Source organism: Gymnoscopelus microlampas (assembly GCF_963454915.1).
Source record: "Gymnoscopelus microlampas genome assembly, chromosome: 13".
In the NCBI taxonomy this organism is placed as follows: domain Eukaryota; kingdom Metazoa; phylum Chordata; class Actinopteri; order Myctophiformes; family Myctophidae; genus Gymnoscopelus; species Gymnoscopelus microlampas.
The window spans coordinates 40,593,779-40,619,965 of record NC_139950.1 but is presented as its reverse complement, the minus strand read 5'-3'; the positions used below and the strand labels follow the sequence as shown (position 1 = coordinate 40,619,965).

At 43.2% G+C, this 26,187-nt stretch overlaps 1 protein-coding gene across 4 annotated transcripts in view; it reads right to left on the bottom strand.

The window, feature by feature from the left end:
• Window positions 1-26,187, bottom strand: part of lyst (lysosomal trafficking regulator) — a 90,686-nt gene that overhangs the window by 38,675 nt on the left and 25,824 nt on the right. For all 4 annotated transcript variants that reach the window (XM_084077280.1, XM_084077281.1, XM_084077283.1 and 1 more), the window contains 14 exons: window positions 23,039-25,154; window positions 18,113-19,094; window positions 16,465-16,626; window positions 14,296-14,452; window positions 12,104-12,315; window positions 11,857-11,923; window positions 10,706-10,815; window positions 9,090-9,459; window positions 8,402-8,558; window positions 6,466-6,639; window positions 5,788-5,948; window positions 3,596-3,786; window positions 1,916-2,161; window positions 967-1,140 (listed from right to left, as the gene is read on the bottom strand). In XM_084077280.1, coding sequence (XP_083933406.1) covers window positions 967-1,140; window positions 1,916-2,161; window positions 3,596-3,786; window positions 5,788-5,948; window positions 6,466-6,639; window positions 8,402-8,558; window positions 9,090-9,459; window positions 10,706-10,815; window positions 11,857-11,923; window positions 12,104-12,315; window positions 14,296-14,452; window positions 16,465-16,626; window positions 18,113-19,094; window positions 23,039-25,154 — 5,279 coding nt within the window. The remainder of the gene's footprint in view (window positions 1-966; window positions 1,141-1,915; window positions 2,162-3,595; window positions 3,787-5,787; window positions 5,949-6,465; window positions 6,640-8,401; window positions 8,559-9,089; window positions 9,460-10,705; window positions 10,816-11,856; window positions 11,924-12,103; window positions 12,316-14,295; window positions 14,453-16,464; window positions 16,627-18,112; window positions 19,095-23,038; window positions 25,155-26,187) is intronic.

The window sequence follows — 26,187 nt, the reverse complement described above, 5'->3', positions numbered from 1 at the left end:
AACACACCATCAATGGACAAAGGTTGTGTTTGTGTGTGTGTGTTTGTGTTTGTGTTTGTGTGTGTGTGTGTGTGTGTGTGTGTGTGTGTGTGTGTGTACGTACGTACGCGTGCATGTGTGTGTGTGTGTGTGTGTGTGTGTGTGTGTGTGTGTGTGTGTGTGTGTGTGTGTGTGTGTGTGTGTGTGTGTGTGTGTGTGTGTGTGTACATAGGGCTGTCACGATTAAGACATTTTACTCGCAAAGAATTGTGATCGACTGTTTAATTGCGTTTTTCGGTCGTTGAACATTGGAACATTATGAATAAAAATTACATTTCTTTTTGGCTTTTAGGCTTCGTAAACAAAAAAGGTGCACAGGGGCGGATATGACAAATAACTTGCATAATTTAATAACTTTATACTTAAAAACATGAATAGTGGAAATAGCAGATCTTTTCGAGCTTGTGGATCGGCTATTTTCACATATTTTTGAAAATGTGTGAAAACATATGAAAATGTTTCAACATGGATATGATTATGACGATCATGTAAAAAATAATTGCGATTATCCTACTATAATTCTAGTAACCTCTGTAGTGGTGGTGAGTACGTGAGTGAAGATACCCGGTTCTCCTCACTGGCTGGACCAATTGCTCTGATTTTGCACACAGCCATTGACCATTACCATCTGAACGCAACTGTGAAGCCCGTTTTTCAATTTCATCAAATCTCAGCTTCTTATTAGCGTTTTTGTGTCAAACACTGTCGCCATGGTTACGGGGCTGCCCAGCTATGGGACGAACTGCCTCCCGGGTTGCCAGATCATGTGCGCATATCCCCCCACGGATGCGCCGCGCCGACCGGGTATGGTCTAGTCTCAAATAATTGCGATTAGACGATTATGTGATAATTGTGACAGGCCTGTGTGTACAGTGAACACACATGCTAAACGGGGCAAAAACAAAGTGTGCTCACGCTGTGACTCACTTTCAGCATGTGATAACCCACGACGCACTTGGACTTGATGAGAACCTGGTGGATCATGGAGTATCCATGGTAACGGTCCATCTCGTGGATGCGGTGTTGGTTGATCTTGGACAGGGACAGCAGCACCTGCAGGGCCAGGGCCTGAGTCTGCTCAGAGTCACTGAGCTCCACCGCCTGGAGGGGCCAAAGGGAGAAACACACACCAAAACACATTCAGTTTGGCCAACTAGGAACAACCGTACGCCAGCAATTAAAAAGTTTGTATAACTTCACGTCTTTAACCCAGTAAGACCGGGAACGCATCCGTGTCATTTATAGATTTCTTTGGCCACTAAAAAAATAGCAGATATACAAGCTCATAGCGCTATGAGCTTGTAGATATGCAATATTTTTTTAAATCGTGGGAAATGTGCAATGTATATATTTTTTAAGCTAACATTTGTAACTGTCAAATGTCTCAATAAATGTCTTGATTTTTCTGAATAACTATTGTTGCTATATCATTGGTGCTCAAATTTTTTCTTGTCAAGGACCCCCAAAATTATATGTTTTTGGCCGCCGATGCCCATCAAAATATGTTGTTCCAGGGACCCCCCAGAAGCAAAGATTTGAGTTAAACATGTTGTTTAAAAAAATATACGTATTCCAAGATCTTTTCAAAAATAGCAGTTCTACAAGCTCGTAGGGCGGCACTCAGTGCCGCGCAATGAGTTTGTAGATCTGCTATTTTTGAACAGCCAAAGAAATCTAAAATGACACAGATGCGTTCCCGGTCTTAATGGATTAAAAACAACAGTGAGTCATAGTGTTCCCGGCAACTAACTGTATTCTCTGGCAAAATAAATGGATTTTTTATAAATATTTGTTTCAAAGCAGCACAGCCTGGACATGGAAAAAAAAAAAACTACAGGGTGCAGATTTGACAGTAAAAAAAATGGGATATCCTTGCCTGTGCAAAGAGGTAGACAAAAGTTCCGGTGCCTCCAATCTTGTGCAGGACACTCTGCAAGCCCTGGGTTTCGGTGGGGAGCAAAGTCCTGAGAGCGTGGGGCTCCAACGCACCGCACTGCACCTCCTTGGAGCTGAAAGGACGCTGGGTGACCACCGTCTTAGCCTGGCCCTTCAGTCTGATGACAGGCTCATAGATGGTGTAGAGTCTGGGACTGCTCGGAGCATAGACCACCGCCAAACACTCCTGTCCAAAACACAAAGTCGTGTTTGACATGTTTAACAATAAGATATTAAGCAATTTCCAGAAAAATGTGTCATTAAAATATCCATCTACTAAGGACTTAAATTAAAAAATTCATTTGAATACCAAATTATAAATAAACAAAACATCTGATTAGAGTAAAGGTGATTAGTAAAGGTCTCAAAACAGGACCCCCAAATTAAAATACATTTAGCCACTGACCCCCATCTGAAAATATTTTGTGGCAGGGACCACATATATAAGATTTGTATTCTTACATTTTTCTAAAACTTTTCAAGATTTGAAAATAGCAGATCTACAATAGTAGATCTACAAGCTCGCAACGCGCTGTGAGCTTGTATAGGCTATTTTTAGATAGCCAATATATATAGGGGCCAATATATATAGGGTTAAAGTGGTTTAACTAATTTTGATGCTATAAGTAATTTTGCCGGGGACCCCCTGAAAGCCCCTGAAGGACCCCTAGGGGTCCCTGGATCTCACTTTGAGAACCACTGTATTAAAAAAAATGTGTTTGTTTAGCAGAAACACTGTTAACAGGAAATAAAGCAGCAATTTAAACCTGTACACAGCACCTACCACTCACAAGGGTATATGCTACAATTGTACGCACTTACCAAGCTTTAGTGTTTTCTTTTTTCTTTTTAATCTTTTTTTATTTATTTCTTTATTTTTTATTTGGATGCATTTTCTATTTTGTGTTTCCTTTACTTAGCCTTTGATATAATGCATTGTTTGTCTGGTTGACAGTATGGTCATAGTCCTCTGGGGTGGGGGGGTTATGGGGAGAAAAAAGAAAAGAGAAAAGGGGGGATACAGAAAAAATATGTATATATACATATATGTACTTCAATCTGTCTTTCTATGCTGTAACCCAATCCTTTTCTGTAATAAAAATGATTTAAAAAAAAAAGGAAATAAAGCAGCAATTTGCATTTACACACTTAAACCCTTAAATACTTAGTAACCTAATACTTAATTGACCTGTACTTGGTCTGCTCTCTTTTATCCCTCTACATTGCATTGTAAGCTTGTAGATCTGATATTTTCAGTGAATGAAAGGGACGCTAGGGTGCAGAAAAACTGATTCCAGACTTCCAAAGGTAAAAGCCAATATGGGTAGCAGCAGAAACAAATGACTACAAAGAAAGATAATTATTGACATTAGTGGGTGCAATATGCATTATACGTAATAAAAAGGACTTGCTTCCTTAATGATACATTTCACTGGGTAAATGAAGAAGTAGTGACAACATGACAATACTGTCTCCGCTCTTTTTTCAAGAACAAATTTCTAATGACATTAATGAATGTTCTGTTTTCATTGTGCAGTGAAGTGCACATATTTATTAATCTACTGTCTAATAAAGGTCAGGGAAATTACTCCATCATCATCATTATCATCCTCCTCCTTACAACGAGTGCTGCTGTATCCACGTCTTTGTTCTTCATCAGCAGCTCACGTACGTGTTCACACTTCAGTCCTTCCTGGGTGACATATTTGGAGAACGTAGCACTGGGTGTACCGTATTTGCAGGGCATAATGGAGGTGAGGTCAGGCCCACTGGCGTAAAGGTAGAAGGCCTCCTCAGATCCTATTCGAGAACCTGAATAAGAAGTACACACAGAGAAAAGAAAACTGTGAAGTGATCAGTCTCTTTTCCCCCCAGAAAAGTAGGCGATAAGAGTGCTACAGTCTCTTTGTAGGCCAAAGCAGAACTTAGCACTGCAGACTGCCAATGGAATTTTTGCATTGGGTTTTGGATAAGAAAATAATCTCTGAAGTAAACAAAGGCTTATTATGGCATTAACACATTTTGTTCCACAAGATAATCTTCCCAAATCAGCACTTTTCTTTTTTGACACAGGCAATTAATATAAATAAAAACACATTCATAGTTAAGATAATAATTGTGCAATTTATGTTGTAGAACAAAACAGGAAACTCTGTTAAGCTTATGTTTAAAGAGCCTGCACCGCTGGCGTAGTGGTCCAGGCACCTAGGCTAGAATGTAGCCTGACAGTGTGTCACGGGTTCAAGTCCCGATCCCGACGACCTTTGATGTGTGTCACTCCACATCTCTCTCCCCCTTTCCTGTCAGCCTACTTTCCTATCTATAATAAAGGCATAAAAAGCCACAAAAAAAAGCTTATGTTTAAAGACAGACCTCATTTTCCGTCTGTATGAATAGAAAAACCCAATGGTAAATAGTATTTGAAATCTGGAGAGGGAAACCACTGCAAACTCACTTCCAGGTTTTAGCAATACAAACTGTAGCACTCTATTGTCCCTCTTATCGTGATATTGTGGATATTATCGTTATCAGACAGCCCATATTTTCACAGCAACAGCAAATAACAAATAAAGGTAGGACGCAAAGAAAAACGGAACATATGACTTAGATTCTAGCCCATGTATTACCAACACACAGTGTTCCCTAAAACAATAAAGTAACTACACAGCAATGCTTCATGCATAGCCAGTGAACCTACAGAGGCGGCAGGGTGCTCGTTCATACAGTAGTGGTTCCCAATCTTTTTATCTCAAGACCGAAAAGGGAAATTAGAAGTTTGCCCGGGACTCAAACTGGTGAAAATAACAGCTCTACAAGCTCACAATGCGCCGCTTCACGCTGCGTTGTGAGCTTGTGGAGCTTTTAAATTTATACTTAAAAAAATATATATTTATGGAAATGATTACATTTTTTCATTGTATTTATGAATATGGAATTGTTTTCGATTGATGAAAAGTTGTGATTTTATTTTAATTAAATTAGTTTTTTTTAATGTAGGAAAACGGAAAAAAGGAGATATTTTGGATCCAGACCCACTGTTTGGTAAACAGTGCTGTACGGCATCTGTTAGGTGTTGATGATCCTCTGGTGCAATTAGCAGTCCTTGTTTTTCCAGGAGTTATTATGTGTTCCGACGGCAACAGAGGTTCACAGGTTCACAGGTTGAGAATGCCTGGCCGCGAGGCCATTCACGGCCAATTAGAGGCAACAAGGGAAGTGTTCTGTATGCCTGCCCGGGGAATGCCGAGAATCTACAGCATGCTGCATGCCACATTGGCAACAGCCTCGCAAAGAGACGCACAAGCAGACAGAACTTAGAAAACAAAACGTCACCATGTACGTAGGCGGCAGCGTTTAACCACTTTCAACCAGCCATGTCATTATAGGCAAAAAAATCTTCAAAAGCTCTACAAGCCACAGGCTCGACAAGCTCGCCACGTATCACATTGCAATGCAGATCGGCTATTTTCGTGTGACACCATCATACAATTAAATATAAAATTAAGTGGCCAACATATCACGTGCATCACCTCTGAATTGAGACTGGAAAAGAGAGTTTAGATTTTGATGGGCATGTTGACCTGGAAGATTTAAAAGAAGACAGAGGCATCCATTTACCGGTAGAGCGCACCATTGAGGCCCCATTGCAAAATAACTTAGGGGATTTAGGCCAGATGGCGAGCATGCACTTAAAAGGTATAAAAGGGGGATAGATCATGAAGGTGATATAGAAGCTGGCCTGAGGGGGATTAAAGAGTGGGAGGGCTTATCATAGGCATGCTTCCAGCTAGAACAACACCAGAGGACTCCTACCATTGAAGAGAAGAACGGTGCCCATGTTCCAGTGACCTCCCTGCTTGAGCAGCTCTTCAGACGAGGGCATGCAGTGGCCCAGCATGCAGAACGTCTTGTTGCTGTCTGATGACAGACTTGACTTCCTGGGCAGCGTGTAGTCCAGAGACACCTCACACCTCCTGTTGTACCCAACACACACACATTTTATTACAGTCAATTGGCAGTTAGATCAATAGATTACATTACATTTTTCTTTGTACATGTATTGACTTATTATTATTATCATCATCAAGTATTAGAGCCTGACCGAATCGTCTGACCGTATCGTCTGACTGATATACAGGCCATTATTTGGTGGCATCGGTAATTATGCAGTCGATGTGTCCCAATGATTATGAATTAAGTGAAAAACTTCAAAGTGTTAAAAAATAGCAGATCTACAAGCTCAAAACGTGTCACAACGTGATGTGTTGTGAGCTTGTAAATCAGCCAAAGTTATTTTCATTTATTTGTTAGCTTATAGCTTGATTCTTTATTAGAACAATTTTATTCCTTTTGACAGAAAATCTGTCAAAACATCGGTAAAAGGTGGTCTAGGACTCTCCAAAATGGGGATCTATTAAAAAAAAGTGGCATTGGTTGGGCTCCATTCATTAATCATTGTTATTATGATTATTATTATTATTAATCTCTTACTTGACTCCACACACCCAAACCACCAGACATCCATGGATGTTCTTCTTGCCCTCAGGTTGCTGGGTATAGGTAAGGCCCAGGTGCTGCCACAGCCCTGGCTTCAGCACACCCTCACCAGACTGGGCCTGGGCCAACAGGCCTGCTTTGATCTCATCATTCGGGTCTATACAAATCCTGAAGAAAAAGCTGATTTGTTACATGCTGGAAGATACAGCTTAAGCAGTGGGACAAATCAAAGGCCACTAAAGGTCAATTTATGCTTCAAGAGTCGTAAAAAGCGTCACACAATCTAATTGGTCTTGTGCATCTCCGTTACCACGGAGATGCACAAGACCTCATTCACTTCCTTGTTTACATTTTGTGTCGACGCTGTTGGCAAGTCGCAGACGATATAAATGCTCAAAACTCAGAATGTCGTGAGACACATGGTGCAACGTGTCGTTCAACGCGACGTGCAAAGCATACATTTAAACTTCCATGCCGTTAAGTCAACAAGAACTACTATATTGCAGTGCAGTGGTTCTCAACCTTTTCAGGACGCGACCCCCCAAAATAATCATATCGGAACTGGGGACCCCCCACCTTGACAAGCACTTGGAATTGTATAGCAATTGAGGCATTAGCTTACATTTAGTTTGACTCGATTCCACAGATAAATATTTTTGTTTTGCCTCTTTCTTAAAGGAGCTACACCATGAATTTAAAAAAAAATAATAATATTTGATATCATATTGTTTATGTCCCTCAAACGTTTTTCAAAAGGTTTGAGCCTAAATCAAGCCTCAGATATACTCATTCCAACTAACTTCTCTCTGGCTTATAAAGCACTTTCACCTGCAATACCACATTGTCCTGTTTGGCACGGGGCGCTAGTGAGCCAGTTTGTATGCATGTTATGTCCTGGTTCTGTGTGGGAAAAGTAAAAAAAAAAAAATAAGAAAAAATTAAAAAAAAAAAAAAAAATTAAAAAACTTTTTTTTTTTTTTTGGGGGGGATTTTTTTTTTTGGTTAGAACTGAAAAACGGGAGGAATTGTTCCCAGACGTGACGTAGGGTGGGGGAACAAATCTGACGGACTGTTTTCAGACCAATTTACATAAAAACCACAGATAGCCTATGAAAGCCTGCATGCTCGAAGTCGGGTATTTGTTGGAACAGAAGAGAGGTGGGGGAGACCAAAAACACACAAAAATGAAGAAAAAGTTAAAATTCATGGTGTAGACCCTTTAATACTAATTGACAATGTATTACTTTTGATGCAGTAATGGTCTTTTTTTGCATTAAAAAGGTCTTAAAAGTCCTCAAATTGTCACTCACTGTCATCAAGGGGACCCCCCCAAAAATCATGTGGGGACCCCCCTGGGAGTCCCGACCCACGGGTTGAGAACCACTGCTGTAGTGTACTATATTAATACTATTAATAGAAAACTTATAGTCACTGTAATTCACACTGTTCACCACCATGAGTCTGTGTATCAGCTCCAGCTGGTACACAATGTGGCTGCTTTTGTGGTTTTCACACACGTCGCAGGTCACACATTACAACAGTGCTTGCCGCACACTGGTTACTCATTGACTGCTGAATCCATTTAAAAAAAGATTTTAATCACATAAAAGCCCTACAGGGGCTGGCCCCAATTTACATATTTGAATTATTGTGCCCTCAGGACACTGTGAGATCTCTCAGGTCTTCTGACTAAAGCCTTCTATGCCTAAATCTATGCTAAAAACTAAGGGTGACTGAGTTTTCACAGAGACCAATCTATGGAACAACCTTGCTCCTTCTCTTGGCGATAAAGAAAGCATTCAGTTGTTTCTTTTCTGTTTGATTTTTTATGTATTGATTTATTTTCATTGTACAGCAACTTATAAATCCTGTTTTCTTTTGTTTATACCATACACTTCTTATTGACATTTCAACCCACTCAGGCTCTCACCTGAATGTGAGTGATCCTGTGGAGAAGTCCGCCCACACTTGCAGCATCAGAGCCTTGGAGCCCATGGAGAGAATGTGAATGAGGCTCTCGTCCACTCTCCTCTGCCCGGCCTGGGAGGTTGCCTGATGGGGTTCAGCTGTGGCGGCCTTCCCCTCCTCTGGAGAATCAACGACATGGATTCATATTGTTGCTGTCATGCAGAAACTTTATATGAAAGTCCATTGTGCAAGTTCAGATCAATTGCTCAAGCCATCGAGGAGAACCCTGCTGAACACAGGTTTTGATGAAAAAAATCCTTGATGACAGAATTCCTTGATGACAGAGGTTCCCTTTGATGACAGAGGTTTCCTTAATTATAGTAGGATTATTACTTCAAATTGTTATGTTTTTTTCTTTATAAATTAGAGAAAATTGCCAATCTACAAGCTCACAATGCGTCACATCGTGACACGTTGTGACCTTGTCGATCGGCCATTTCCGCTATTTTCGATAGTGAAAGTGGTTACGTTATGTCCGTCTGTGGGTTTAAATAATAACATTGGATCCATCGGAACACAGGTTCTTTTTTCCATTTACTGAAAAGTTTTGTATCAGTATCAGTCGGTTTCCACCCGACAGCGACAATATGTATACAGAGAGAGACATCAAACGTGGGCCAAAGAAGTATCTCAGGAAGACCGTGTCTTACCTTTGTCTTTATCCGCATCCTTTTCCTCGGGCTCGTCCACCCTCATCCACATAGAGGCGCTGAAGCCACTGGCCATGTGGGGCCAGCAGTTCTGCCCCACCAGAGGCAGATGGAGCGGGGCGACATGCCAGGGAGAGGTGCGCAGGTGGCTCGGTCGTGACTCGCCGTCCCCGTCCCTACGGCCGGGGGACAGTTTGCCCCTCCAGAGCAGTCCCACGCCTTTGCCCCCCGCGGCGCTGCTCTGTCTGGAGCCCGGGGAGACTCCGCCCGGCGTGGAGGCCCCGAGGATTATGGGAAAAGACAGGAAGTGAAGAGGCTCCATTTGCATGTTGGCCTCCACGATTTGCAGGATGCCCTTCAGTAGGATCTCCTGGCAGCACACGGGGAAGACAGGAGGTTAGAGGGAAACGGCTGACTGTCATCTATTCATTTTTAAAATGATTTATTAAATATGAATGAGCAGTGGGTCTACACACGGCCAAACTCTGAGTGTAAGAACGGACCTGTAAGGGTCAGATACAAAATGTTATGTCAACACTCTGGATTTTACTCAACTTATGAAGTCAGCCGACTTTGTGGACCCTATTTTTCAGTCAAAGGGAATAAAGAACTAACTGGTGTACAATGCATGTGCGCAAGTGTGTGTGTGTGTATGTGTGTGTGTGCACTGATGGGTGCTCTCCGCAGCCCGCAGTCCTACTCCCACTTAAGTGTTAAAAATGTATATCGGACCACCCTATGGCTCGGCATCAAACCTCAAGTAACCCAGAGAGACTCCATAGCATAGAGATCAACAGCAAGTAAATATTACAGAGTTCTTGGCATGATGACATGCTTCTATATCTATTATTTACAAACAAATATATACAGGCATCTAATAGACAGCGCAGGCAACATGCAACACTATCACAGCCTACGTTAAACCTGATTTGTACATGTACTGTACTTGGTTATATCGTGTCTCGCAATGATAATAGCAGATCATGGATTTTGAAAAGTAAGCTGTGCTGCAATACACTGCCCTCCCTATGATATACAGTAAATCCACCCCAGGAATGGGTACTACTCGCCGCAATGCAATGTGTTGTGAACTTGTAGATCGTCTATTTTCATTACTCGTCATTATGAAAGCATATAGTGCTTACATGGACCGAGTAAAACATTTTCAGAAGATCCTAGATCTTGAAGATGTGCTACCACCCCTGTCCTCATTTCTAAAAACAGTTGGCTGGTTGTCAGATTCAAATTAACAACAGGTCTGTGGTAATAACTAGTTAGCATCAAGTTGGTTCCTGACACATCAGTGCTAATTATGAAGTGAAGACAGTCCCAGGAGAGCACTGCCGCATGTGTTGATGGCTTCTCAGGACTCAGGAGCAATGCAGAGTGGGTGTCTGATCATCTAATCATTACAGCAGCACAAATTATGTTCAAGATTCTTTAAAAGATTGAAGGCGCAGATGTTATGAACTTAGGATGAACACTATGGGCCTTGGTCAATGGTGTTAACAACAGTGAAGGTAAGCCAACAAAGCGACGGAAAAATAACAATATGAATGGTCAGCATTAAGCTAACAGTGTTGATTGTTTAGTGAATGATAAGGTTTGCCATTTACCGTAGGAGGGGTTTTCTCCAGGAAGAGCAAAATCAACAGGGCCAGTTCCTCGGCTGTGATTCGCCGGATCACCATGGCAACCAGCAGCTCCACTAGGACAGTCTGGCAATCTGGATAGACCAATGAAAAGATGATTACGCAATAACACCTCACTCAGTCACACAGGCACGCAACACATACAGAAACACTAACAAACAGAATGTAACATTCTCCCAGTCAGACAGAGTGTTCCTTCTAAACTATTAATCTCTCACAGCCAGTAGAGCCAGCATGAGCCCTTGTTGTTGGTGGAAAAACAAAACAAAACAACATGCATTCAGAATGGACCACCACACAGATAGAAAGAGTGAGAGAGAGCAAGATAACTTTATTATCCACTGCTAGAAATGTCTCTTTGGCTTCACCCTGGTTGTGATTTTTTTTTCAATTAAATAACAAAGAAGAAAAAAAAGACAACTAAAACAGAGGAGGAGATCAATATGGATTAGAAACATTGGGCCCGATTCACTAGGCTGTTTACACCCATATTTTGAGTGTAAACAGCTTTTTGGTCTTAAATGGGGGCGTGGAGCAATGCCAAGGATCTTCTAAATGAACGCGCCTCCGACCTTCAGGCAAAAATGAGGAACAACTGTGATCCGCACATATCAGGGATTTACACACCCCTTTGTGCACGTTGGTTTTTGCTTAGATAAAATACACCCTCCTTTAGTCACTTTATTTACACTGATATTTAAAACCAGCAGAATCGGGCCCATTGTGTTTCCATACTGTTTATCAAATGCTACCCAGAACGATAAATGTTTTTTTTTATATTTATTTTCTTTACTCTTGTTTTAGCCATTCCTTAAGACTTCCCACAGTTACTAAATACAGTACTTCTGTATGTGCACATAAGTTTATTCCCATAGAACTGGTGAATAATGACATCCTTCAATAACATACAACCCATCCAGCCACTTTTACAAGGCAGTAATCATTGACAGGGCCTGTTCCATTTTATTAAATGCCAGCTGGCTTGTAAAATAAAACAAGTGGCTGATGAAGTCCATCAAGTAAATGTGGCTGGTGGACAAAGTATTCTGGCTTTTTTTGTCCTGCAGAAAAAAACAACAACTACAAATAAAATAAACCCAAACAATAAGACAAACCTGTCAAGGAGGGGTCTGTTTGGCTGAGGATGTTGTGGAAACCAGAAAGGATGGTTTTGACTCCGCCCTGTGTGGACCATAACATGTGTCATCCATACACTGTACAACACAGCTGGGAGGAGACGTGCAAGTAAAAACAGAATGATGTAGCAGTGAGGAGCTGAGAAGGAGAAGGGGCGAGGACGAGAAGGAGGAGGGGAAGAAGAAGAAGAACTTGAAGAAGAAGAATTTAAAAAAAGGAAAAAACCTGGTCGTAGAGGAGGGAGGCGTTGTGAGGGTTGGCGCGCACCGCCCCCAGCAGGCTGTGGAACACGTGCTTCAGAACCTCCAGGTCCGGCGAGCCAGCAGCGAGCAGCTGCAGCTCCATGGTGCAGATCTCCGGGAAGAGCAGCACGCCACGCCCGGGGCCCTCCCCTGCTGCCCCGAACTCGTGCAACACGTCGGATTCCGCCTTCACTCCTGCGACAGGAACCACAGCGTTGACGTCCATACAATAAAAAAATAAAAAAAATCCCCCCAAAAAGCAAACACTTGAAACAGACAGACACACACGTGACGACCCCCCCAGCACAGTATACTCTCTGTGCATACAAATATACACATACGTATGTCGTATGTGTCGTCCCGCAGTTAGGGGCCTCCCATGCGCAAGCCAGAACCTTCAATCTCGGAGCGCAGCACATAAAAATGAATTAGTTTCCGTCTTCTGCCTTTCCAACAGCAGCATGGGAGTCCCCTCATGATTTACAGGAGAGCAGCACAGGCAGGCTCTCACGCGGCTTCTGGGACGTGCCTTTATTAATGAAGCTTGCTTGGTCTCCCTCTCTCTCTCTCTCTCTCTCTCCCTCCCTCTCCTTCTCTCTTCCTACTCTCACAGAACAAGCTAGCTTCCATGTTGCACACATTCAAATATATAAAGCACTGAGTAAATACTTCTACAAGGAAGTTCAACGACGCCCAACATAGTTATCCGCCTTATCAGCAGCTCTCATTTTTGTAGTCAATTGAAATGGCCCTGTGTTCGGTCCAGGGCTCAAATGTGCTCTCTGGAAAACAATTGCCCAACTGGTCGTCCGGTGTATTCTGCTCTACTCCAGGGAAATAAATCCAATTTGGATTCCACAAATCAATCCAATGTACTATTTACAATGGGTTATCCAAGTGAAAAATGTGAACACATTTACAGTGCCATTGCGCGGCGAAACACCAAGGATAAACAAATTCTGAAAATGTCAGCCTAGGTGCTCATCTGTAACTTACTCGACAAAATTGACCGTTGGCTACACTGGGGATCAATGAGCACTGACTGAGGCTGATACACAATCAATGTTCAGAATCAGAGTGAAGGGGAAAGAAGATTTGAGGTGTGTACTGTATGTGCGTCTGTGTGCGCATGCAAGAATACTACTTAAGTCACAAGATTCAGCTCATGAGGCTGTAGAGTGCAGCAACCTTACATCATCTAAGGGGGGAAACAAAGACTCCATTCTGAAGAGATTAAAACATAATAGAGGGGGTAATAAGGACAGAGTCTTAACCAAACCCACAGAGCAGAAAGGAGAACAAGGCTGACCAGGGAGGGGGTCAACGGCCACGAGAAGAAACCACACACCACGCATTTTCTGCCCTGTCATTCGCACACACTGTAAAACTAGCCGCTCGTGGTCAATGCCACGTGTCCTCCGAAGCAGGCAAAATAATTCTGTCATGCCGTGTCGTCCAGGAAGCTACTCATCATCTGGACGTTGTGTAAGCCTCATACTGTACTGTACCACCCGACTGCTATTTTGTCCGAAAAACAAAAAAACAACTGAGTCCTAGGAGTACAGATAGGTTGACAGATCATCTCAGTGGTGGGAGAGAATGCGCTTTTAACGGTTTCCCAGGGCTAAATCATTAGCCGCTTAAGGGGTCGAGTCATATACACAACATTTCAATCCATCAATCTCCAAGACCGCTGAACCCTGGCTCTGATGTAAACAACTAGCAGACGGGGTTGAGGGCATGAAGCAAATGTGAGAAAATAGCCTCAGGGAGGTAAACAAGAAAGAAAACTACGACACAATTCAAACTGTGAAAGACTTAGAATAAAACGAAAAATAAAAATAACGCAAATGATATAGAGGAGGACAATAATATCTGTCTGTTATACGACATCAGTATAAAATGGATTTAATAAGAGCAGTGAGATGTATAGCTATGGTATGGATACTCCGGAATTAATAAATACAAGTGTGTGAGAGTGTGTGTGGAGTTTATATGTGCACTGCAGTGCTGCATTCTAATGTGTTGTTCTTCTGTTTTAATGCTATGTTATTTTGAATGGTCATAAACAAATAAATGTATAACTACTATTGTGTGTGTGTGTGTGTGTGTGTGTGTGTGTGTGTGTGTGTGTGGGTGTGTGTGGGTGTGTGAAGGAGTGAAGTGGCACCGTACCTTCCTCCTGTTTAGCCATGTCCTCAGGGTTGCTCTCGCTGTCAGCGTCGTAGCCTTCCTCCTCCCCAAGGGGCTTGACGCTACAGCTCTGCCCCTCGTCTACCTCTTCAGACAGGTCCCCCGCTGGGGCCACGCTCTCCACCAACACCTGCAGCTTCTTACCGATGGAGAGAGGGGGAGGGGGAGAGAGGGAGAGAGAAAATGAGAGAGAGAGAGAAAGAGAAAGAGAAAGAGAAAGAGAGAGAGAGAGAGAGAGAGAGAGAGAGAGAGAATAAGAGAGAATAAGACAGAGAGAGAGATGCACAGAGGTGATACGTAAGATGACAGCTGTCTGAAAGCAGAAGTACTTGGAGTTTGCTGTGTATTGCAACACAATACGATCCACTGAATCCGATCCCTGGCCATTAAAGCAATCTGCAAAATGACATAAATTTAATAAGAGCTTACCCCATTCTGTTAAGGGAAAGACAAACTGTCTCTCACACACACCAACGCAGCGCAAACTATCCTTCTTTTTTTAAACCATACAGTCAGAATCTAAAATTTGACCAAAAACGTTATGCTACATTACAATCAGCAGGACAAGCAACAGTTCTCCAGTTGCAGCAGAAGAATGGCGAAAAAATGTTTTGAATGAATAAAAAATTACAAGATGTCATAAGACGGTATCAGCTGACTTGCGAGGCATTCACACAGCTATTCCCACCACTGTGTAGTCATCATGGGCAAATGTGCAAACATGCGCGCACAGAGAATTGAACCCTAGGAAATGGCTGAAAACATCCCAGGTTTAGCATGTACTGTACTGTAATAATCTCCCCTTTTTGCACTCAGACATGAAAATGACAGTTGAGCCTCAGTCCGTTAAATACACACATTCTGTACACACACACAAAGTAAGGAGCAACAAGGTATAAATTCATAATAAATAATAATCACATAAACTTAATAGTCCAAATCACTCAGGAGAGAGAACTAAGCTTCCGACAATTGGGGAAGGGGATCGGTGAGGCATAAATCCGTTATACCTAAATCCTCAATGTTGGAATTGGCTTAATTACACAGGCATAATAACAAATGATTTATGGAAACCCCATCTAAGGCAGGAGTCACCCACTAACAGGCAGACAATAATTGTAGTGTGACCTTCAGCCAAAACGTCTTCAACCCACTTCAACGCAGAAAATAAAAAGATCAATTATGTTGTCTACTATGCCATAATGATTTTTCATGGATAAAGCAAGCAATTTCAACCAAAATGTCAACCTTTCTTCCCGCAAAACCAGCTTTCTTCCTTTGAAAATAGGTTTCTAAAGGAAAAATAAATAGACAGGCTTCAAACTAGTTGGAACACTGCTGTTCACACAACCTCAAGGCCCAGACATCCTACATAACCGGCCTGGCTGTTGGTTGTTTGAAACTGTAGCACTCATCTACACTCTGCTCAAACCAATGAGCAGTGGTGTAAAGTAACTAAGTACATGTACTCAAGTACTGTAGTTAAGTCAAATTTTGAGGTATTGCTTTACTGGAGTATTTCCAATTTTCAGTACTTTTACTTCTACTCCACTACATCTCGGATCCAAATATTGTACTCTTACTCCACTACATTTATTTAAAAGCTTAACTTAAACTTTGTAGATTTTGATTATTACTACAAAACATACAGTAACCACTTCAGTCCTATATACTGTAGATTTCGTCCCTTTGAAAATAGCCGATACAAGCTCACAATGTGTGTGCGCCACCCAAGCACCCTTGAAGCAGCATAGTTTTAAGGTAGGCTTAACGATTGATTGATCAAATACTTTATTAACAGTTTGCAAACAGTACAGCAAGTACAATTACGCAAGCAATGCTAAAAACACAAAAAAGCCTTGATGGCTTAAGTTGTTTCCCTTATCACCTGGAAGTTTGATCTACAATATTGGCTATAGGACCAGCCAATGAGGAAAAAGGCACGACTAGTAAACAAGTCAGGACTAGCGAGTGTAGATATAGACCAGGTTTGGCAACCTGGTAATAACTGCATCGCGTGCCCTGAAAGTTAACTTTATATTTGGACATACAAGATTTTCGCCCGACAGCGACGATACGTACTGTATCCGGTTATGTATTTATTTATGTATATGCATGCCGCTGCCTCTCCCAACTCAAGTCAGAGCTTACCCGATCTTGCTTGTCCTCCGGGAGATCAGGGCAAGAGGACACTTCAGCCAGGGCTACTCTCAACAGAGAGTCAAACAGGGGCACGGCCAGGTCAGAGTTCACCACCCCAGAGCGAGAGAGCTGGTCTCTGACTTCACACAGGGTCTCTTCCACCGACTGGAGCTGTAAGGGAGGGGAGACAGACAATTTTTCACTTAAGTAAAAGTATCAATACCGCAATGTAAAAATACTCTGTTACAAGTGAAAGTCCAGAATTCAAAATTTACTTCAGTAAAAGTTCAAAAGTATTGGTATCAAAATGTACTAAAAAGTACCAAAAGTGGAAAGTAATCATTGTGCTGAATGTCCTATTTCACAAGTTTTCAAATGTATAAAAATCATTTGAAAATAGCAGATCTACAAGCTCACAATGCGTCGCGATGCGACGCATTGTGAGATTGTAGATCGGCTATTTTCAAATGGCCAAAATGTATATAGGGCTGAAGTGAGTAATGTATGTTTTGTAATAATAATCTAAATCTACAAAGTAACTAGCAACTTAAGTTTTCAAATAATTGTAGTGGAGTAAAAGTACAATATTTGCCTCTGAGATGTAGTGGAGTAGACGTAAAAGTACTGAAAATTGGAAATACTCTAGTAAAGTAAAAAATACCTCAAAATTGTACTTAAGTACAGTACTTGAGTAAATGTACTTAGTTACTTTACACTACTGAAGAGAGACATTCCTAATCATGCTGGAGTCAAAGTGTTACCCAGAGGTCGACAGGAGTGTACAATAGACAGTTTCATCCAAAACGTTCTCATGTTGCTAGGAGGCAAACACTGGGACCCGTGGTCAGCTCTCGCTTGGTTAATATTATCTTGTGATTATCATCTTGTGGCCAAACACATTGGCTATTAAATTAGCTTACACATTGAAAGGGTCAGGGGGAGAGACAAGGCCACAATATCACTTCTCCCGGTATGTTTTTTTCCCCCTCACCATAGTAACTACCAGACGTTAAACAGTAGCTAGGTGTAGGTAAGATAACAACTGACCAGCAAACAAAAAGCTTTTTTTAAATTTTGTATCCAGGAAGCAGGAGGGAAATCCCTATCGGTTGGAACATTCACCGGAATACTGATATATTATTGATTTCAGCTGTTACAATTCCAAACATACATCCAAGACCCGCTTTAATTACTTCAGTCTATATTAGTAGCTTAATGACTAGTATTAAAATTCTTTTGTCTTTTTTTATGTCCAATGTATTTGTATTTAAGTTCATAAAGTTAACATAAGTATAACTAAATGCATTTGAAATTTTATAAAAATGTTGCTTTTCAGGATTCAACTTCTTTTCAGGATTCAATAGCAAAAACAAAATCAGGATTCCAATTAAAAAATAGCAAAAAAAAGCAGATCTACAAGCTCAAGACGCGTTGCACTGCGACGCGTTTTGAGCTTGTAGATCGGCTATTTTTGCTACTTTTGTGTGACATAGAATGGCAAAATACGGAGATAAGAGGTGTCTGCCCGACAATATTTGCAATGTGGCCCTCTGGAGAGAGTGTGGAAATATAGTGGCCCTCTCCATCATCAAAGTTGCATCACCCCTGCTATAGTGAGAGCTCAACATGAGCTTCATAGAGAATGAAGTAATTATACCTGAAAGGATAGTTCCGGCTCAATCCTCTGCAGGGCTGAGTTAGCGCTGTGTAGACATATGGCCAACAGGGCCTCAAGGAGACGAATGCTTTGCAGGGACCATTCCTCCTCTAGCTTCTTTGATGGATCTTTGGTCTTTCCTTCTGCTGGGCCAGTGCTGAGATTGTCGGCCGTGTCGAGGTTCGTCTCCTCCGCCCCCAGTGAGGTAGTGCCAGGCTCGGCTGGAGTCGTGACGGGTGCAGGGGATTCAGGAATAGACGGGCTGGCCTTGCCCTTGCCATCTCTCTTCTTCTTGGCCTTCCCGTCCTTGGTCTTAGAGGTCAGTTTCTGAATAACCATGGCCATGAGGCGCGAGCACACGTCCAGGCCTCCGAGCCTGAAGAACTGCCTCTGAAACATGGGACTGGCCAGGTAGATCCAGCGGCACACCGACCAAACGTCCGCTGCCCGGCGCACTTGTTCTTTGGAGGGCAGAGCCACGCTGTCTGGTGACAGGCAAGGCAACCGCCCCCCGAGCGGTTCACTAGCCGTGCTGTCGTAACCAGACGTGTCCTCGGAGTCGTTGGCCGAGTCGCGGTCGGAGTCGGCCTCCTTGCTGACACAGAGGAAGGCCACGCATAGGAATAGGTTGATGGTATTGAGGTGCGTCTCTGCCCGGCCACGCCCCGGCGCGGCCCCCGGCCCGCTCCTTCCTCTCTGGCGGGGGCACGCCTCCTTCAGGCCTTCGTAGAACTTGCTGAGACTCTGCGGGCCATCTCCGCCACTCCGGGACCCCAGTTCCTCGGCCAGGCCCAGGATGGCCTCCCTTTCCTGGGCATCGGCACTGTCCAGTTCCTGGAGTATTCCGTCAGCCTGCTGGTCGCTAACACCTAGTATCAGGGTCTCGAACACCTTCAAAGCCCAAGAACGTGTCTGGTCTAGGTAGATGAGCTCCGTCACTTGGTTCAGCCCATTACAGCTGATGAAAAGGTCTCTGATCACCCTGCAATGCAAACATCAAAGACTAATTAGAATCAAAGCTGAAGACGAGGAGACATCAGGTAGCAATTATTTCACTAAGTGTGAAATAATTCATTAATTTTTAACTACTCTAGCATTTTCCAATAACACAAAAGCCAAGCTGACATCTTTTTTGTTTAGAAAAAAAAAACACTTCAACGGCATATTGTGTAGTCTGAACTGCTGTTAGAAAGTTACACTCTCAAAATTGTATTAATATTGGTAGCTGAAATGGTTCACCTCAATCTAGGTATGAAGGCGACTACCTGATCTTTTCAGTCAAAATTAATTTGATGTCATTGTATTTCATACTTAAGGTGCAACAACAAATGTGATTTTTTTTCCTCATTCAATGCACTTTTCACTGAATTTCTTTAGCCCTTTTCTATTATTTTTGCTACATTACATCCAGAACAAATTCATGTCTGAGTTTTTCAGAATAATCCCTCTCTTCATTATTTTCCCTTTATCAGAGGAACAGAAGTACAGCATGAAGAAGAAACCGTTAGCCTAGATAATTAATGCTAACGGCAGAATGAATCACCAGCACTCACTGAAATGTCCTTTACATTACATCCAGAATATGTACTTAAATAAAAGGACATTTCTGTGAGTGCTGGAGATTCTGCTGTTTGAATGAACTCTTCTGAACCGTGCACTTGGTAAAGAGACTACTTGTTGAGACTTGAGTTGTGCTCGCATTCTCTAAGTTACATGAAAATGTGATGGAATTGTGTGATGCAGATAAAGAGAAACATACATGCAGAGGCAGGAAAGGTCAGCACATGACTACTACAGGAATTGATGCTTTATTGTGCACAGGGTACCATGGCAGCAACAGGAAACAGTGAAGAGAGTCATTTTCCTATTGGTGCTCCACTTTACTGTTTTGGAATTATCGGTCACATGTTGCAATTTGATCGGCGTATAGTCTGGTATGCGACTTCTTTTGGCTCTCTGTTCACCTGTCATGTGGCTCCAGCTTATATTTCATGTCCTTTCTCATTAACTGGTAATACGCGTTTAGGTCTGCATGCTGTGTGACATAGATGTGCTAAAATTAAGAACACTTTGTTGGAAGAATAGATTCAATCACTTAAATCACTTCCTGGGAAATGTATTAAAATACCCCACCTCTTTTTAAATCATACCTAGCCTTAATTAATGCAAATGCACACTTTTTTTGTTGTTGAAATTATTAAAGCCTTTCCACAAGTATGTGACAACATACAGTAACTGTCAGTCTATAAACATTATGGATACGAGTCCGCTGAAAGGGAGCATGCAGACTGGTATATCAGAAACAGTGGTGGCCTACAGTAGGCTTCTTCTCTCTGGACATGTGCAACCTCGTTTAAGGATAACCCGACACTCGAATCCGCTTGAATGCCCCCAACTGAAAAACAGGTAGGGCGAGTCTCCGCCACATTTATCAACAGCAGACAAATCCTACGCCAGAATTGACAGGGTACACCTGCTTGATAAATCCCACGTGGACGTAAGCCGATTCCTGGGCTCAAATTTAAGCTGGTTTGTATGTTCCATTGATAAATGATAAATGAATCCTGATTGCCCTGGACATTTTCCAGTGTTCATACGAGAAAGGGGCTAGTTTTGCAATGTTTTCCTCTGCACAGCCACAGGCAGTTTAAAAGGGAAATGAGTGCCTTTTCAAAAAGGTCTCTCACGTAACATTTGGCTATGAAGAGCTTGAAAGCTTGTCGAAGCCAGCAGAGAGTTGAAAAAATTAGGAAATCAATTGGCCTGCTACAGACTCAGACTCAACCGATTCCATTACCACCAATCCCAGATCAAATGAATATGGCATTAATTCTTTCCTCATTGAAATGAGGAAAGAAAGTTTTCTATAATCATCTAACTTTATAGGGTTATAAAGAGTACATCCTTCATCATTATAAAGTAAATCCCTTTACAGCAGACTATCCATGATCAAAGTAAGTCGCATTAAACCGTCAATAATGTAACTGTCTCGCCTACTTGACAAAAGTTTGTAATCAATAATTTAACAGCATCAATTAGCAATGACTCGGAGAGACGGATCTGATGACAAGCAATGTTGGAATGGACAAGAAGACTGACCCTGGCTTGGCTAATTACGCACTTGGCTCATGTGAGGGCACATCAGCAGCAGTAGTATCCAATATTCTTCAACTGCCTTTTCTAGCTACACACCATGAAACTCAAACAATGATTAGACTAAAGTGACATGTCATTATTAATTCAATGGTCACGGTCTATTATAGGCTAGTCGACGTTCACTTTGACTTGTTCTACAAGAAATGATATGAAGGTGTGTTTTTGCCTCAGGCGAATTCAGTGGTGGAGAAAGTACTCAAATGTTTTACTTAAGTAAAAGTATCAATACTGCAATGTAGAAGTACTCTGCTACAAGTAAAAGTCCAGAATGAAAAATGCACTTGAGTAAAAGTACAAAAGTATTGGTATCAAAATGTACTTAAAAGTACCAAAAGTAAAAGTACTATAATGTTTTGAAAATAGCAGATCTACAAGCTCACAGCGCATCGCGATGCGACGCGTTGTGAGCTTGCGGATCGTCTATTTTCAAATATAAAATAGGGCTGAAGTGGTTAATGTATGTTTTATAATGTAATAATTTGTGTAAAAGCAAAGCGATGTAATGTGCAATGTAATGTGCAAAGCAACTAGTAACTTAAGTTTTCAAATAATTGTAGTGGAGTAAAAGTACAATATTTGCCTCTGAGATGTAGTGGAGTAGAAGTAAAAGTATAGACAATTGGAAATACTCCAGTAAAGTAAAAGTACCTCAACATTGTACTTAAGTACAGTACTTGAGTAAATGTACTTTTAGTTACTTTACACCACTGCAAATCAGGCTGCTTGTAAATGTCTGCCTTAAGTTGATACTGGCCAATGACCTAATTAGTACCATGTAAATATTGTAGTTGTAAGGATGTGTGTGTGCTTGCTAAACAGGGCCCAGCAATTGAGTTCCTAAAAACACCTTTATAAACACCTCAGGACTATTTGCCTTCAATTGGCACCTCTACTGCTGTACAATGTTTATTCTGTTGATAACGTGTTGCTGTTTTATTGCTTAGTTATTTGCCGTTTTTAACGTGTCTGTAAAGCACTTTGTAACTTTGTTTAGAAAAGCGCTATACAAATACACTCATTATCATTAATATCAGTATTTAAAATGTTTAAGTCTTAACAAAGTTGATGGAAACGTTTGGCAAGATTGGTCTTTTAAAAAATATATCATTATTGTAATGTTTTGCGGGGGGGGGGGGGGGGTTTGGTGGTGTTTTTTTGTATCATCTGTTATACACTGTACTGTCTCTAAAATAAAATAAAAAACTATTATTAAAAAATGTAAAAAAATATTGCATATAATGTGTCCTTTGACCATATGATGGTTTTGCTTCAACATTTGGATCAAGATGAATGTAGTCTGGGAGGGTTAGCGTCGGAGCTTGGACAGCAGGGGCGCGGCCACTGCGTTGTGATTCAAATCAACAGCCAATGAAGAAAAGGGGGCGGGATCCACATGCAGTGGGTGATGCATCTAAATAGGATCGACGGGAAGCAATTTCCCCTTGAGAAATTTCGGCCGCCATTGTTGTGTACTGCTGTTTGCCTCTCGTCGGACTTTTTAGACGAGTTGCACAGCTCTCAGACCGGTAAGAGGCGTGTCCGCTCAGATTCAGAGCGTGACGTACATCCCGCCCACAAATACCAGGGCTGTGGCCCAGAAGTTCCTCGCCAGAGCTGGCGAAAACTTCTGGGAACTCAGATTAAGATGAATGTGACAAATGGTCGGAGGTAGTCAAGTTAAATTGGATGAAATGACTAATACATGAAGCAATAATAATATTGGAAGGAGAGATGGTTTTCAGGCACATACAGGCGAGTGAAACCACTTACTTTGACTTGAGAAGTGCTGGTAACGTCTGCAGGTATATGAGCAGCACCTCTACGGGCAGGCACTCTGTGTGGTAGCTGCACACCTGGCTGCAGACAGTGGACACGCCCAACTGCTGGGCATGGTGGGCCAGCTCTACCCCTCTCTGCAGCACGGGGTTGAAGATGTGCGTGTAGAGCTGCCACTGCACCACAGCGTTGCCCCGCAGGGTCAGATGGCACACGTGGCCGGCGATCTGCTGACTCAGCTGGCGGTCCTCGCCAAACACAAGCTCCTGGTAGGCCTCCAGGGCGTCCCACTTCCACAGCATGTCCTCCGCGCCGCCTCCGCTTGGCAGAATGCCCTGGGAGCGGTACGAGAAGCTGAGGGAGGCGGAGGAGGGCTCCCCTTGCTGCAGGGTCTCCTCCAGGCCGGGGAGCTGGCTGCTGTCCAGCGTGCAAATGTTGCAGGAGGCGAGCTTGGCTCGCTCCGAGGGCTGACCCCCGCCGAGCTGATCCAGGATCAATCTGGCCAGGACGCTCAGGACGTGGGATTGGTAGCTGCGCAGGCCGGGCGCTTGAAAGGCATGCAGCAGGGGTCCCACCACCGAGCGGGGGTCCATGCAGCAGCAGATTCCTACCGCCTGCACCCCGGCCAGAACTTGGAGAACGGCAGGCCCGCTCGGGGAGAGGCGCTGCAGCAGCCGTAAGCACTGGTGGGCACAGGCGGCCAGGCAGCAGCACCGCTCAGGGTACCGCACCACTCCGTCACCCTCCTTCCCTTCACCCTCCTCCTCAAAGGGGTTGCGTCGAGCGGCCTGCTTGAAGGCAGAGACGGGTAGGCCAGAGAGATCTCTATGGTGATGCAGGAAGTGGGAGTATTCACAGCGGCGGTGGCGCCGCCGAGCGCACACCGACTGGTGCAGCTGCTCCGACTTGGCTTTCTTGACGGCGCTGACGATCTTGAGGACGCCCGCAATGAGGCCGCGCAGCCTCTCTGCAGCCTCGCCCCCCACCTCGGAGTCCTTGGCCCGTCCGAGCCCCTCCAGGCGCAGCACGGTCGCTTCAAACAACTCCAGGCCACGGTGCTGCACAAACTCATGGATGAGCTCCAGAGCCTGGCTGAAGAAGAAAGGGTTGGGGGTGGAGGCCTGCAGGCAACCGAGCAGAACTTGCAGCACGCCCTCCAGCAGCTCCGGCAGCAGCAGGGCCCTGTGGCGATAGCGGGAGAAGGAGAAGTCGTCCGCGACCTCCTGCAGGGTTTTCTTGGGCCGAGGGGCGAACGGGTCGGCTTGCCTTTCTAAGCAGCTGCGGATTTTCAAGGTGGCTCGGAGTAGGTCTGTAAGACTGCGTCTAAGGCTGTCCGGCAGGGTCTCGCTCTGTCCCACATCCACGGACATCAGGTGTAAGATGGTGCGCAAGAGCATCCTCTGGACCAGGGCAATGGGCTCCTCCGTCCAGCCTCCAGCGAGTTCCTCTGCCCCGGCTCCACCTCCTCCTCCACCACCTCCTCCTCCTCCAGACCCCGGCCCACAGCAGTCTCCAAACTCAGTCAGGATCTCTGTGAGAGTGGGCACCACACTGACTGCCAGGCCAGGGTTGTGGTTAATGCTCATGTCAAACTTACAGACCTTCTCTAGTAAAGAAAGCAGCACATGACACAGGTCAAAAGGCGAGTTCTCCATGCGATTGAAAATAGACATTGCGGCTGGGTCAGTAAGTGTTTCGGTGTCCAGCATCTGGGAGCCGGCGGGCGCCCGCGGATGGGGATAGGGCGCACTCATGGTTTCTGGGGTGGCGGGCGGTGCTTGCGATGCTTCTGAACGATGATGCTGACAGCTCACACGGATGGTGGAACCGTGGGACCTTCGGTTCCGCACCCCACCCTGACCTGGTGCAGCTTTGTCTTCAGAGTTGCCGTCTGAATCCGAGGTAGAAGAAAGCTGGGACTTGCGTGCATCTCTCACCGAGTATTTCTGCGCCGTCCTGCGCGAGCGCCGTGACTTCCATGAGCCGCTGCTGGTGCGTGACCTCTTATCAGAGTTCTGAGCATCTGTACCCGTCTTCTGTCCTTCTCTGCAAGAGATAGCCTTCACCTCCCGGCTTAGGAACACTTCCAACAAGGACGGCAGGGTGAAATCTGTTGACAAACAAACATTTCAGTCAGCATTACAAAACCTGAAGGTATGCTTCAGGAAGGGAAGCGGCAGAAAATAACACACCTAGTGTACAAGCTTGCAGATCGGCTATTTTAGGTGTGCAACACCCGCGTGCAAATGAGTATAGCTCAGGTTATACTGTAGATACTGACCGTAAGTAACTGACAGTAAAAATGTCATGTCATGACCTTTGCTGGAATTCATCGCATCTCTCTCTACCCTTGCATTGCTGTCAGTCTTTACTGTACTATCACATAAAAAAATCTATATCTTAAAAAGTACTTGATAACATGTTTGTTCTCAAGTGAATCTTTGTATTTGCGGTTGAATAAAGACCAGCCAGGGAAAAAGGATTTGAACGCTAAATTAAACCAATGCCTTTGACTAAATCAATTCATGTTTCCACAAACACTACATTTATTCATTATCTGGTCAAAAAGAATAAATGAAGACATTTATTTGAAACCGCACCAGATTTAAATAGCGCGCTGTAAAGTCATATCATGTTAATGCACTAACTAATTAGCAACGGCCTCATAAACACTGGATTTTCTAAACATTGAACAGTAATGAAGATAGTGCTAGATGAGTATTGTAGATGAGTATTGTAAGATTCATTTACATAAGGGTAGCTATTCCCAGCTTGTTAAAAACAAAATCAGTACACACATATACAAATTAATAAAGGTAGAAATGTCTAGGGTCCATGTTAGAAAGGATTAACACTTCTACACTAAATGCCGGTGTCATCCTAAGGTCACAGAGAACTGCAATCAGTGGTCTTCTTCTGTTATGTAGTCTGTATTTGTTAGAACAGAGCTTTAATTAAACTAGGGATAAGATATTCAATTAAACTACAGATCTTCAATTAAAATCAGGCTTCACAAAAACCTATGATCAAGTGACAAACAACTGACCAACCTATAAATGGAACCAAAAGAACCCTTAAATTAACACTGACGATTTTACTATGCATGTTGTTCATGGTGTTAATTCAATTTCCACGCTTAATAA